Source organism: Notothenia rossii (genome assembly GCF_949606895.1).
Source record: "Notothenia rossii genome assembly, chromosome: 5".
NCBI lineage: Eukaryota > Metazoa > Chordata > Actinopteri > Perciformes > Nototheniidae > Notothenia > Notothenia rossii.
Genome location: NC_136903.1, coordinates 4,080,880 through 4,095,176, shown reverse-complemented (window position 1 = coordinate 4,095,176; position 14,297 = coordinate 4,080,880). Strand labels below are relative to the sequence as shown.

Here is a 14,297-nt window from a genome sequence, read left to right as displayed (position 1 = left end):
AAGGCGGCTAAAGTTGGGCTATAAAGGAACGACAGCACGGTCACATGACTTCACGTCACCACCGCTAAGCTAAAGGTGGCTAAAGTTGTGCTATAAAGGAACAACAGCACGGTCACATGACTTCACGTCACCACCGCTAAGCTAAAGGTGGCTAAAGTTGTGCTATAAAGGAACAACAGCACGGTCACATGACTTCACGTCACCACCGCTAAGCTAAAGGCGGCTAAAGTTGGGCTATAAAGGAACGACAGCACGGTCACATGACTTCACGTCATCACCGCTAAGCTAAAGGTGGCTAAAGTTGGGCTATAAAGGAACGACAGCACGGTCACATGACTTCACGTCACCACCGCTAAGCTAAAGGTGGCTAAAGTTGTGCTATAAAGGAACAACAGCACGGTCACATGACTTCACGTCACCACCGCTAAGCTAAAGGAGGCTAATGTTGGGCTATAAAGGAACTACAGCACGGTCACATGACTTCACGTCACCACCGCTAAGCTAAAGGAGGCTAATGTTGGGCTATAAAGGAACTACAGCACGGTCACATGACTTCACGTCACCACCGCTAAGCTAAAGGAGGCTAATGTTGGGCTATAAAGGAACTACAGCACGGTCACATGACTTCACGTCACCACCGCTAAGCTAAAGGAGGCTAATGTTGGGCTATAAAGGAACTACAGCACCGTCACATGACTTCACGTCACCTCTGCTAAGCTAAAGGTGGCTAATGTTGGGCTATAAAGGAACTACGGCACGGTCACATGACTTCACGTCCCCACCGCTAAGCTAAAGGAGGCTAATGTTGGGCTATAAAGGAACTACAGCACCGTCACATGACTTCACGTCACCACCGCTAAGCTAAAGGAGGCTAATGTTGGGCTATAAAGGAACTACAGCACGGTCACATGACTTCACGTCACCACCGCTAAGCTAAAGGTGGCTAATGTTGGGCTATAAAGGAACTACAGCACAGTCACATGACTTCACGTCACCACCGCTAAGCTAAAGGTAGCTAAAATTGGGCTATAAAGGAACTACAGCACGGTCACATGACTTCACGTCACCACCGCTAAGCTAAAGGCATCTCATTTAGACACTTGTTAGCCACCGCCACTTTCATATCCAACAGTGGGGAATTTATTGACATATTTTATGATGTAGAACAAAATATCTTCAGCTTGTATTAACCATAGGGATGTAACGATATACCGAATACCGCGGTATCGCGGTAATGAAACGGCTCAATACCGTCGTGAGACTGAAAAGATCTACCGCGATATTACCGTTCATTCATTTATATCTCGCCCTGTAAATAAAAACTGTAATGTTTTTGTTTGAACAGCAGAGGACGCCATAATACTAATCAAGAATACTCCCATCATCCTTTGCGTGCAAGCCCGCCCTCACACTCAGACCCAACGAGAAAATGGCGAATGGAGTAGACGAACGTGCTGACCAACTAAATAGAAATTGTGAAATTGAGGATGCTCCATCGACTTTTAAAGCTGTTGTGTGGCAGCATTTTGGTTTTCCCGTTTCAAGAAATGACAAAGGTGAAAAGCAAACTAACAAACGCCAAACTATTTGCAAATCCTGCCGGGCGACGGTCGCCTACAATTCGGGAAACACATCGAACATGAGAAGTCATTTGTCACATCACCACCCAGAAAAGCTCCGAACACAACAACCTACTGTGAGGAAAATGCCTAAGCCAGGCCAACTGACTCTGACAGAAATATTTGGAGCGCCACTTCCCCCTAACAGTCCAAGAGCTCAGGAAATAACAAGGTGCATCGGCGAGTACATGGCCAAAGACTTAAGGCCGTTTTCTGTGGTCGACAACAGTGGATTTCGGAGGTTAGTAAACACGCTGGAGCCCAAGTATGCCATTCCATCACGGCCATACTTTAGTCGAACAGTGCTACCCGCTCTGTACCAAGAGACAAAAGCTAAAGTGACACAGAGCCTCAAAGAAGCAGAGTGCATCTCAATAACAACAGATGGGTGGACTTCACGAGCTACGCAGAGCTATATTACAGTCACGGCTCATGTTATGACCAGCGAATGGGAAATTAAAAGTTTTGTTTTACAGACGCGGCCTCTTTTCACATCACACACTGGACTAAACATTGCTAAGGTGTTAAAATCTGCTGTTTTGGAGTGGGGACTCGACAATAATCAAGGCATTGCTGTCGTAACAGACAACGCAAGGAATATGGATGTAGCGGTGAGAGAGGCCGGTCTTTCCCCACACATAAAGTGTTTTGCACACACTTTAAACCTCGCTTCAAAAGCGGGTTTGAACGTAAACCGGGCAAGTCGTCTGCTTGGTAGAGTGAGGCGTGTAGCTGCGTTTTTTCACCGCAGTTCAACTGCCACAGCTGTGCTGGCCACCAAACAGGGAATGTTAAACCTGCCTGCGCATAAACTCATCATGGATGTGGTCACAAGATGGAACAGCTCGCTTGACATGCTCGAGCGCTACCTGGAGCAACAACAAGCTATCGCTGCAACGCTACTCAGTGCTGAAGTCAGGCGCAACGCACGCGAGATAGACACTCTTGAACCAGCTGACATCATGGACGCCGAGGACATGGTTCGGCTTCTCTCACCGCTGAAAAAAGCAACCACCGTGCTGTGCGATGAGTCTCGACCTACAGTCTCTCTCATTGTGCCCCTCAAGCACATGATAGAGCAAAGCATGGCACAGTGCGATGAGGACTCCTCCACCATCGCCCAAATGAAGAGAGCCATACTGAAGGACTTTACAGACAGATACCAAGGGGAGCAAAACAAGTTTCTGCAAGAGAGCACTGCGTTGGACCCCCGGTTCCGGAGCTTGCACCAGCTAAATGACAGTCAGAGGGAGGACGTTTTCGACAGGCTGAAGTTGAAAGCCACACAGATGCAGAACCAGGTACATATTTAAATATTCTTTTTGTGTCTGTGTAACTTTTTCAGATAACGTAAGGTGGGTTTGCCTCTGTTGTTTTTGTGAAAAGAAAGATAAGACGTTTTTTTTCTACCTCTGCTTGCTTGCATAGAACCCTAGTGAAACAGAAGGGGAAAGAGCACATGACGCTGAGGAACAATCTCCTCCTTCCAAAAAGACAGCACTCGAAGATCTCCTTGGGGAGTCTTTCAGTGAAGAAGTGCACGTCGCACAGCACAACACTGGTATCCAGGCTGAAATTGACTTGTACCGCAAAGCGACCTCTATTTTACTCTCTGACTGTCCTCTCAAGTGGTGGAGAGACAATGCAAAGTGTTACCCACTGCTGTCCCCCATGGCCAAAGCATATCTCTCTGTCCCAGCCACATCAGTGCCGAGTGAGAGAGTTTTTTCCACAGCAGGGGATATTGTAAACGCCCGAAGATCCCAGCTTCTACCTGGAAATGTTGACATGCTCATCTTCCTGAAAAGAAACCTGTCTGATGAGTGAGTGAGAGAGAGTTTGAGTTGAGTTACTTCAAATCTATTTTATTGCAGGGTCTGATTATTGAATGTTCTTGTTTATTTGCACAAAGAAAATGCATACTTTTGTTTGGTAGTACTTGTTCTTGTTCCAGTCTGTTACTGTTTTGACAATTTAAATGTACTACTATACTAAATGCTGTACAAATCAGATTTATTATTTAATAAAGAAAACATTTTGGAGTAAAAAAAAAAATTTGTATTTTTTTTTAGAATTTTTTTTTCCTTCAATATATCTCGATAAATATCGTACCGTGGACTTGTTATCGCGGTATTACCGTACCGTGAGTTTTTGGTATCGTTACATCCCTAATTAACCACATACCTTATTTCACAAAAAAAAAAGCATTCAAAACACACAGATTTGAGACAAGGTATCCCGGAGGTGCTACGATGGTGACTCATTAGTGTTTTTAAGGACTCCTGCCACAGATGTTTTGTAAATTGTGACAAGTCATTTAGGCTAGTGGGCAAAGTCCCTGCTCCGTCTCTGGGCATTTATCAACAAAAAGCAGCAATTTTATCACACACACGTCCTTATAAACATACCGCTGTTCCTTAATTACTCAGCCTGCCTGGTGCATTTGGTGCGTAATGCTTTAAAGTGACACGACGCTGTGTGACAGCAGTTTGTGTTGCTTAATCATGAAGAAACCCGGCTGACATTTCTAAATGAACAAAGCTAGAAAATCTGCATAAAGTGTGTCACGATGTTATTCGTCTTCAGAGCCTTCCTTCGTGAACAGATAAACACGTTAACTGACTGACAGTCCGAGTTAAACACGGTCTCAAAGTGTGTAAACGTCTTTACACTCCCTGTTTTGAACTGTGTGATCTAACAGTCCCTCTGGATTCAGCACGTCTGTAGTCATTATGCAAAACGGCAAAGACCACAGATGTGTGTGTGCAGCAGCAGCAGCAGCACTGTTGTAATTGCAAAAATATTTCATGATGAAGAATCGTTGAAATCCAGAAGTCTCCTTTAGTGATTCAAAGTCGTGATTGACAAACGAGCTTCTGCCCTCGAGGATTCATTACATTCAGCCACTTTCTATAAAGTCAGTGGGCAGCATGCAGATTGTGTCTTTAATCAATGTTTACACCAGAACCATTTTTAATAACGAGCCACTTTTCTCTCACTGTATAAGTATGATAATTTAGATCCTATACGAAGTGAACGGCTTTCATCCTTCACATGAAACCCAATAAGAGAGCGGGAACAAACAACGCATCTCATCAGAGTTTGAACTGAGAGGAGCGTCCCTGTCACGAACACAACTTTAATTAAACAAATCAGACAAATATTGCAGCTTGCTGTAATGATGCTGATGATGGAGCTGCCCAAACAAACCCCGTCTGTTTCCGCAGGCTTTATTTATCAGAGTACACTGAACTCAGCTGCAACAGAACTAAGAAGTCATTTGTAAACTGGCATTGTAATAAGCAACGTATTCACAGCAAAACAGTCAGCAGGAGGAAGCTTCCAGACTCACCAAAGATTATTTTGATCAGTAGTACTCAGATCTTGTACTTGAGTAAAGTAGAAGTACTCATATCTTGTACTTGAGTAAAAGTAGAAGTACTCAGATCTTGTACTTGAGTAAAAGTAGAAGGACTCAGATCTTGTACTTGAGTAAAAGTAGAAGTACTCAGGTCTTGTACTTGAGTAAAAGTAGAAGTACTCAGATCTAGTACTTGAGTAAAAGTAGAAGTACTCAGATCTTGTTCTTGAGTAAAAGTAGAAGTACTCAGATCTTGTACCTGAGTAAAAGTAGAAGTACTCAGATTTTGTACTTGAGTAAAAGTAAAAGTACTCAGATCTTGTTCTTGAGTAAAAGTAGAAGTACTCAGATCTTGTACTTGAGTAAAAGTAGAAGTACTCAGATCTTGTTCTTGAGTAAAAGTAGAAGTACTCAGATCTTGTCCTTGAGTAAAAGTAGAAGTACTCAGATCTTGTACTTGAGTAAAAGTAGAAGTACTCAGATCTTGTACTTGAGTAAAAGTAGAAGTACTCAGATCTTGTAGTTGAGTAAAAGTAGAAGTACTCAGATCTTGTACTTGAGTAAAAGTAGAAGTACTCAGATCTTGTACTTGAGTAAAAGTAGAAGTACTCAGATCTTGTCCTTAAATAAAAGTAGAAGTACTCAGGTCTTGTACTTGAGTAAAAGTAGAAGTACTCAGATCTTGTTCTTGAGTAAAAGTAGAAGTACTCAGATCTTGTACTTGAGTAAAAGTAGAAGTACTCAGATCTTGTACTTGAGTAAAAGTAGAAGTACTCAGATCTTGTTCTTGAGTAAAAGTAGAAGTACTCAGATCTTGTACTTGAGTAAAAGTAGAAGTACCAGAGTGTAGGAATACTCTGTTACAGTAAAAGTCCTGCATTCAAAATGTTCCTCAAGTTAAAGTAGAAAAGTATTCTCATCAAAATATAGTGAAAGACAGTAAAAGTAGTCATTGTGCAGATTGGTCCATTTCAGAATAATATATATGATATGTTTTATAATGATTGATCATGAAAGTGTTCTCAAAGCTGGTAAAGGTGCAGCTAGTTTGAATGACTTTGTATACTGCAGGGTAGCTGGTGGATTTACTCCAGGTGGAACTAAAGTCTGATTTAACACTTGGTTATATTTTACATCATTACTAGTTTGCTCTCACAGGAAGTGACGATAGCCGCTATTAGCTAGCTGGCTAGCAATCTTTCCCAGTTTATTATTACAGACTGCTAAATTGTCCCATATAAATTAACCTTGGCTTCTTTTCTGTATATTGCTGTGTTTTTACCAGAGTAATCACGGCTGGTAAGTAGCAAGATGGCGGTCGTTGAGTTTCAAAAGTGTCTAGCATTACACACATAAGTTTTTGTGCTACATTGGAAAGTGTGAATAACACCGACACACCAAGTGACAATTACACGTTCACTTAGCCTTGAGAAAAGTTAATAAACTCCACAGTGAACGAACTAGTGAACCAGTGAACTACGATTCCCTGAACCGAACAACATGACTTGAATCAGCAAAGTGATTTTTAATCAGATTTCATTAAAGAATTGTAAGAGATCAGGAGCATGACCTTTTGTAATAACTGAAGCCTGCAGAGTCTAATTGGCCGACACTCTGGAGACTTAAAGACATTTAACTCACCATCACTGTGTCCAGAGGCCTCTGCAGGACGCTGTCCAACACACTGTCACACACTCACACTCCTGACTCTCTGTAATGATCCTTCTCCTCCGTCTCGTTATTTCTACACCTCTGGTCCAGCGGCAGATTTTAAAAAAAGGCTTTAAATGGCTCTCCATGCTGAAAGTCACAGGAGACGGTCGCTGTAAACCTGGGTCACCTCGTCAGGGTCTCTGAGCTCAGAGCCTGAGATCATCAAAGGATTGCACAGTAGGCATGCTGAGAAATGGGTTTAGAGCAGCATGACCAATGAAATGCTGTCGATTAGATGTCAGTGTGACTTTTAAAAGTAGTTTCAGAAGTATTTGCCAACCTCCTTCACTCAAAACAACTTATTAAATAAAAGGTGTTCTCCTTTTCCACTTTTGCCATGAACTGTAGATTCTTGACTCCTGCCCCTGACGTCTCCAGAAAACTTATTTAAGGAATTTGTTGAATACAAAACATGAACAACAACCTTTGTCAACTCACTCAGTTTGTACAGTTCTCCCAGTTTTCACAGTTCACAGTGGCTGATGCTTTTGTCCAAAGCTACTTACAATAAGAGCAAGAACCAAAGAGATTCAATCAACAAAGAAAGTCCAGATATAGTCACTTCAATCAAGTCATACCAAGTGCTGGTGAATTAGTTACAAAGCCTACATAATTTTTCAGCAATAATTGAACTGCCCAGGTACACTCAGATACCTCATTCACACCAACGCAACTCCGGTTCAAGCTCCAGGCTAGAGCTTTTCAGGTTCAGAACCGGTTCTTCGGTTTAGCTCCGGCTCTTTTCACACCGCCCAGAGTCCGACTGGTGCTGCGTCATTGCGTCATCGTTTGCGTCATGACGTAACCGTTTGCGTGCCTGCTTCATAAAGCCAAACCGCGCGGAAACCCCAATGGCCGATTATGCTCCAGCTTCCTCTGTACCTCTTCGGAAGACCAGATTCCCAGTAGGTAGCTGGTCTCTTCAGTGGACCACTGCTGCTTGTTAAGTTTCTCCATCGTTGTTTACAAGCTGGATAAAATGGCGGCTTTTTGTTGTTGTTCAGGAGTTGATCCCGCCCCTGCCCCTGCCCCCGCCTGGACGTAAGCATGACGTTTGCGGTGCTTTTGCTCTAGCCGGACAATTTTTTGGTGCTTGAAACTAACCGTATTCCAGAGCTAAGAGGCTGCTCCGCTGCGGTGTGAACAGGAAAACCCGGTGCTTTTCAAGCTCCAGCTCCGAATCCGGCCCTGAAACACCGTTTGTGTGAATGAGGTAATAGATGGGTTTTCCGCTAGTTTCTGCTATCCTGATTTCAATGGGGAGCTCATTCCACCATTTAGGAGTCAGGGTAGCCAACAGGCGTATTTTTGAGGGGTCCCACTCGCAGAGATGGAGTAGCGAACCGATTGGCTGAGCGAAGTTTAACCAAGGCTTGGATGTAGGAAGGGTCTGATCCCTTCACAGCTGGGTAGGTCAGCACCAGTGTCTGGAAGCGGATTCTGGCAGCCAGTGGAGGGAGCGAAGGAGAGGTGTATTGGGGGAACTGGTGGAGGTTGAGGACCAATCAGGCGGCAGCATTCTGATGAGGTCGGATGGTGTTTGCAGGTAAACCAGCCAGGAGGGAGCAGATCCCACAGTTCCTACAGAGTTAACAGTTCTTACCGTCCTCACTGTTTGTATAGTTCTTACTGCCCACAGATTTCTTTACAGTTCAGTTCCCAGAGTGTCGTCAGTGCTTGCTGTCAGTTTAATGAGCAGCGGGGAGCAGAGCTTCAGATCACAGGTCGACAGGCCTCAGGATGATGGAGCTCATCTGTTGGGAGGACAGGACCAGTAAATCTCCTCCTCCTCTGCATCAGCATTTATGGACATATTTTCGGTGTCATCTGTGTTTCCGCTGCAGTGACACATCGGGCCTCCTGGTTATTTTCATTCATTATTTATGAGTGTTGGCACTAGAGCTTCGTTCAAGTGTTGTTTTGATGCACACTTTGCTGAGACTGCAATAGAGACAATGGTTTGGGTATAGATTAGTTGGTAAATAAGATGTATTTAAACTAATATATAATAAACTAAGGTAGATATGGTTAGATTAGTCATGTTTCATCAGGGGTCCATTGGGGAGTTTCAGGGGGTGTGAAAGGTGTGAAGGAGTAACGTGTAGTATAATCAATCCAATACTTTACTTAAGTATCATTTTAAAGTACTTGTACCTGTTTTGTCATTTCATGCTACTTGATACATCTACTCCACTACATGTTTCAGCCAATATTTTCCTTTTCGTCCAGTGAACGTATCTGACAGATTGAGATACTTTACAGACTACGATTATACGTCAAACTAAATAAATAAACGATATATATAATTACAGGTGAAGATATCCAACAGCAGGATGTAAAGTAATTGAAACTAGCTCCACGTTATCAGCTGTGATGAATCGATTTCTTTATCTTCACGGCCGACTGGTTATTTTCTACTTTTTAATGCAGTTTTAATTCTATTTTGAGATGTTTCAATTCTAGTATTGTTTATTTCCACTCTTTAATTGTGTAATGCCTTGTTTTGTTTTGTTGTTCTTTATGCTGCTGCAACGCAAACATTTCCCAATTTGGGATCAATAAAGTACCTCTTATCTTATCTTATCTCATCAACAATCACGTCACCACCGCTAAGCTAAAGGTGGCTAACCAAAACACAAATGTGCTTTTAAAATGCTGACTCATTTCTGGGTTTAAGGACTCATTCCTTCACGACGACTCTACGCCCCCTATACCCTTCCCCAGGCAGCGACAAATAGGACAATGTGGAGGACAGCTCCTTGAGGCTTATTGGAGATATTGCTCACAGAGCGGGTCATTGGGAACATAAAGCAGAACCTCGGGCCTGCTCCTGTGATGTGTCTCTGCAGGAGAAACTCATTAGCGCTGAGTAATGAGCCTCCTGCTAATACAGCCGCACAATTATGCTCTCTATCACAGGCTACGTGAGCGGTGGGCATTTTTCAATTTAATTAAACAGTCAGTAATCTGGCTGTTAAAGCTTCTGAGGTTTCCTTCTGTGATGTCACACTGATATCAGAGCAGAGCGCTGTTTGATGAGTCGCTGTGTCTGCCCCGCGCACTGTAAAGCTGATCGATGCAGATGTTTCCATACAGAGGTATCTTAAAGGTCACCACTCACATGTTCGTGCTCACCAGAGGATGAATCCTTACAACTTCCCCTCGAATTCCACTGGAAGCCATTTAGATTTTGAAATCGGTTAATGACAAATCCATAGGGGTGGACGAAGTATACAAAAGTGAAAAACCAGGAAAGTAAAAGGTTCTTGAAATTATTAAAAATAGACAAATGTCCTCTGTTACTGTTTCATATTTTATAATTAGATTATTACTACTCAATCATTAATGTACCTTTTTCACTAATACATATCACTAATCCACAAGCTATCATATATATTATTCTGAAATGGACCAATCTGCACAACGACTACTTTTACTGTCGCTACTTTAACTATATTTTGATGATAATACTTTTCTACTTTTACTTGAGGAACATTTTGAATGCAGGACTTTTACTGTAACAGAGTATTCCTACACTCTGGTGCTTCTACTTTTACTCAAGTACAAGATCTGAGTACTTCTACTTTTACTCAAGTACAAGATCTGAGTACTTCTACTTTTACTCAAGTACAAGACCTGAGTACTTCTACTTTTACTCAAGTACATGATCTGAGTACTTCTACTTTTACTCAAGTACATGATCTGAGTACTTCTACTTTTACTCAAGTACAAGACCTGAGTACTTCTACTTTTACTCAAGTATAAGATCTGAGTACTTCTACTTTTACTTAAGTACAAGACCTGAGTACTTCTACTTTTACTCAAGTACAAGACCTGAGTACTTCTACTTTTACTCAAGTACAAGACCTGAGTACTTCTACTTTTACTCAAGTACAAGACCTGAGTACTTCTACTTTTACTCAAGTACAAGACCTGAGTATTTCTACTTTTACTCAAGTACAAGACCTGAGTACTTCTACTTTTACTCAAGTACAAGACCTGAGTACTTCTACTTTTACTCAAGTACAAGACCTGAGTATTTCTACTTTTACTCAAGTACAAGATCTGAGTACTTCTACTTTTACTCAAGCACAAGACCTGAGTACTTCTACTTTTACTCAAGTACAAGACCTGAGTATTTCTACTTTTACTCAAGAACAAGACTTGAGTACTTCCACTTTAACTCAAGTACAATATCTGAGTACTCTACTTTTACTCAAGCACAAGATCTGAGTACTTCTACTTTTACTCAAGTACAAGACCTGAGTATTTCTACTTTTACTCAAGTACAAGACCTGAGTACTTCTACTTTTACTCAAGTACAAGATCTGAGTACTTCTACTTTTACTCAAGTAAAAGATCTGAGTACTTCTACTTTACTCAAGTACAAGATCTGAGTACTTCTACTTTTACTCAAGTACAAGATCTGAGTACTTCTACTTTTACTCAAGTACATGATCTGAGTACTTCTACTTTTACTCAAGTACAAGATCTGAGTACTTCTACTTTTACTCAAGTACAAGACCTGAGTACTTCTACTTTTACTCAAGTACAAGACCTGAGTACTTCTACTTTTACTCAAGTACAAGACCTGAGTATTTCTACTTTTACTCAAGTACAAGACCTGAGTACTTCTACTTTTACTCAAGTACTAGATCTGAGTACTTCTACTTTTACTAAAGTACAAGACCTGAGTATTTCTACTTTTACTCAAGAACAAGACTTGAATACTTCCACTTTTACTCAAGTACAAGATCTGAGTACTTCTACTTTACTCAAGTACATGATCTGAGTACTTCTACTTTAACTCAAGTACACAATCTGAGTACTTCTACTTTTCTCAAGTACACAATCTGAGTACTTCTACTTTTCTCAAGTACACAATCTGAGTACTTCTACTTTTCTCAAGTACATGATCTGAGTACTTCTCTAAGTGCATGTGATATTAGACGTGTTCAAACGGACATAGACTCCCTAATGTTGGGTAACATGGCATCATCTTCACGCCAACAGCTGACGTTATTTTGACTCCTGACAGGACGGATTGTGCAAAAATGTGTCCTAAAGCCACCAATCAAAGAGAGGCGGAGTCACTGAGTGTCTGCTGTCATTTAAAAAAAAAACTCAAACACATTTGTACAAATGAGCCTTTTATGAAGCCTCTCCTGCTCTCTGCTGTTCTCTTTGAACCTGTCATCTGATCGTGTGTTGAATTTACATTATCTCCCTTTCATTGGACAATTTCCTCGTTGTACCTTTAATCTAAATGTATTTTTCATATGTCTACTATTTGCTTTTTTAGTTTGTTTTATGTCTTTTACTGGTAACTGTATATCAATATCAATATATAATGTGATATCAATGTTCTGTGAAATGTCTATGTGAAGCACCTTGAGCTGCACTTATTGTACGAAAGGTGTTATACAAATACAGATAATTGTTACATTATTTCCAGCAGCTGCAGTCAGGAGTCTTTCCTCTGGCAGCTGGAGCGGCAGGAAGTCAGAGTCACACCTCCTCTCCCTGGCAGCTGCTGTCAGGCGGCCAGGACAGAAAGCTGCTGTCACACCGAGCAGAGTGTACCTGTGGAAATCTGTCTGTTTCATTATATTAAAGGATCTTAGTCACAATGTTACATATCTATGGTCCACCAAAATGATCTGACGGTAATTAACCATGTCATTTTGTTAACTATTGTCACAACCTCTGTCAGGAAGTTCTAATTTGGGCAAAAGGGGGCGGAGCCTGAGTCATTTGTTGTTAGCGTGACAAAGCAATATCTAAAAAACATGTTTAATGTTTGATATCTGAATTTGAACCCACCCTGTTACCTGCACCTTAAAGGGCACGATGCGAAATGCTCTTCTTCATGTCTCCTCTACATCAACATGTGTCCCCTCTTCTTCATGTCTCCTCTACATCAACATGTGTCCCCTCTTCTTCATGTCTCTTCTACATCAACATGTGTCCCCTCTTCTACATGTCTCTTCTACATCAACATGTGTCCCCTCTTCTTCATGTCTCTTCTACATCAACATGTGTCCCCTCTTCTTCATGTCTCTTCTACATCAACATGTGTCCCCTCTTCTTCATGTCTCTTCTACATCAACATGTGTCCCCTCTTCTCCATTTCTCTTCTACATCAACATGTGTCCCCTCTTCTTCATGTCTCTTCTACATCAACATGTGTCCCCTCTTCTTCATGTCTCTTCTACATCAACATGTGTCCCCTCTTCTTCATGTTTCTTCTACATCAACATGTGTCCCCTCTTCCTCATGTTTCTTCTACATCAACATGTGTCCCCTCTTCTTCATGTCTCTTCTACATCAACATGTGTCCCCTCTTCTTCATGTCTCTTCTACATCAACATGTGTCCCCTCTGTGGAAAGAGACTCTGAAAGTTTCAAGAAAAAAGATTCTCTCTCTTTTTGATCCATTTCTATAAAAACCTGTCTGAAAATGAGCTGATCAGATTTTGGCCACTTTATGATGTCATCACAATGTTTTGGCCATTAGCCAATCAGCAACCAAGGTAACCTCCCCCCCTTATCACCTGAATCTCCTCCTAGAGCACCATTGAATTCTTTGTAACCAAATGTCTCTCAGAGGGGCGTGGGGAGGGGCTCCTTATTTTCATCTAAAGTAACGGACAGAGAATCAGCACTTTTGAAACAGGGCTGAAACAGAGGGGGTTATGGGTAATGCTGCAATGCTCTGTTTGGTGTTTCAGCCAATCAGAGACAGGCTATATATATCTGAGACCTGTGATATATTGATGAACAACTGTATAATATGGGACCTTTAAATGTCTACATATTTAACACATCTGTTCTGCTCACATATCTGTATTATGTACATTCACCGGGTCATTGCTTAACTCCTGTAATTTCTATTAATACTGTTAATACGTTTACTCGAATTTAATTTTTAATTTTACTTTTATTATTTGTATTACCGTGTATATTCCATCTGTAATGTCTGTCTTCTTGTTCTGTTGCTGCCATGACACGTGAAGGTTCTTCTTATCTTATCTTATGTTGCAATCAAAACATGGACAAAAGGTTTAATGTCTGGGAACGTTTGAGTCCTTGTAGATTTCTTATGTCTCATACAGCATTACGAAGAAGAGGCACTGAAATAAATGGAGCTGGCAGTTGAAACAGAATTGCTGACAGCAGTGTATATGTATATTGAGCTTTCATTTTCTGTAACAGTGCAGGAAATAGACAACATGTAAGTTGAGGTTTAAGTGACTATATTTAACTGGATGGGTCAGCTAAAGTGGAATTCCTCATAGTCCGGGGGGTGGTTTAGGTGTAAATTGTATAGTTTTTAGGTATTATGGAAGTCTACAATGAAGTGTCGGCACTAAAAGTAGTTAAATTGTGAATGAAAAATGGGGGAGAAGAACTTTACATGTGTGTAGTTTTGTTAAATGAAGGCTTGATAAATCAGTAAAGTATAATGCTGCTTCACTTTTTATACTTGAAATGTGTAATTATCTTTGTTTTACATTTTCAATATGTGTGCTCACTTGACTAAATACTGTTTTTATTTAAAAAAAATTGTATGTGTTCCTCTTCATCTTATATTCTCTGGTTTA

The 14,297-nt window shown here is 41.2% G+C and overlaps 1 protein-coding gene across 1 annotated transcript; it reads left to right on the top strand.

Annotated features, from left to right (window-relative positions):
- The first annotated feature begins 1,199 nt into the window (after positions 1 to 1,199).
- On the top strand, positions 1,200 to 3,686 carry LOC307041123 (E3 SUMO-protein ligase ZBED1-like). Its single transcript, XM_079684454.1, has 2 exons — positions 1,200 to 2,920; positions 3,048 to 3,686. The coding sequence occupies exons 1-2, from the start codon at positions 1,430 to 1,432 to the stop codon at positions 3,444 to 3,446; spliced, it is 1,890 nt and encodes a 629-aa protein (XP_079540580.1). The 5' UTR covers positions 1,200 to 1,429; the 3' UTR covers positions 3,447 to 3,686.
- The last annotated feature ends 10,611 nt before the right edge of the window (positions 3,687 to 14,297 follow it).

What these genes read in the sequence shown, in the direction of transcription:
- LOC307041123 (XM_079684454.1), top strand. Translation starts at nt 1,430, where the DNA reads ATGGCGAATGGAGTAGACGAACGTGCTGACCAACTAAATAGAAATTGT. An exon ending in CCACACAGATGCAGAACCAG is followed by an intron (nt 2,921 to 3,047) that starts GTACATATTTAA and finishes TTGCTTGCATAG; the next exon opens with AACCCTAGTGAAACAGAAGG.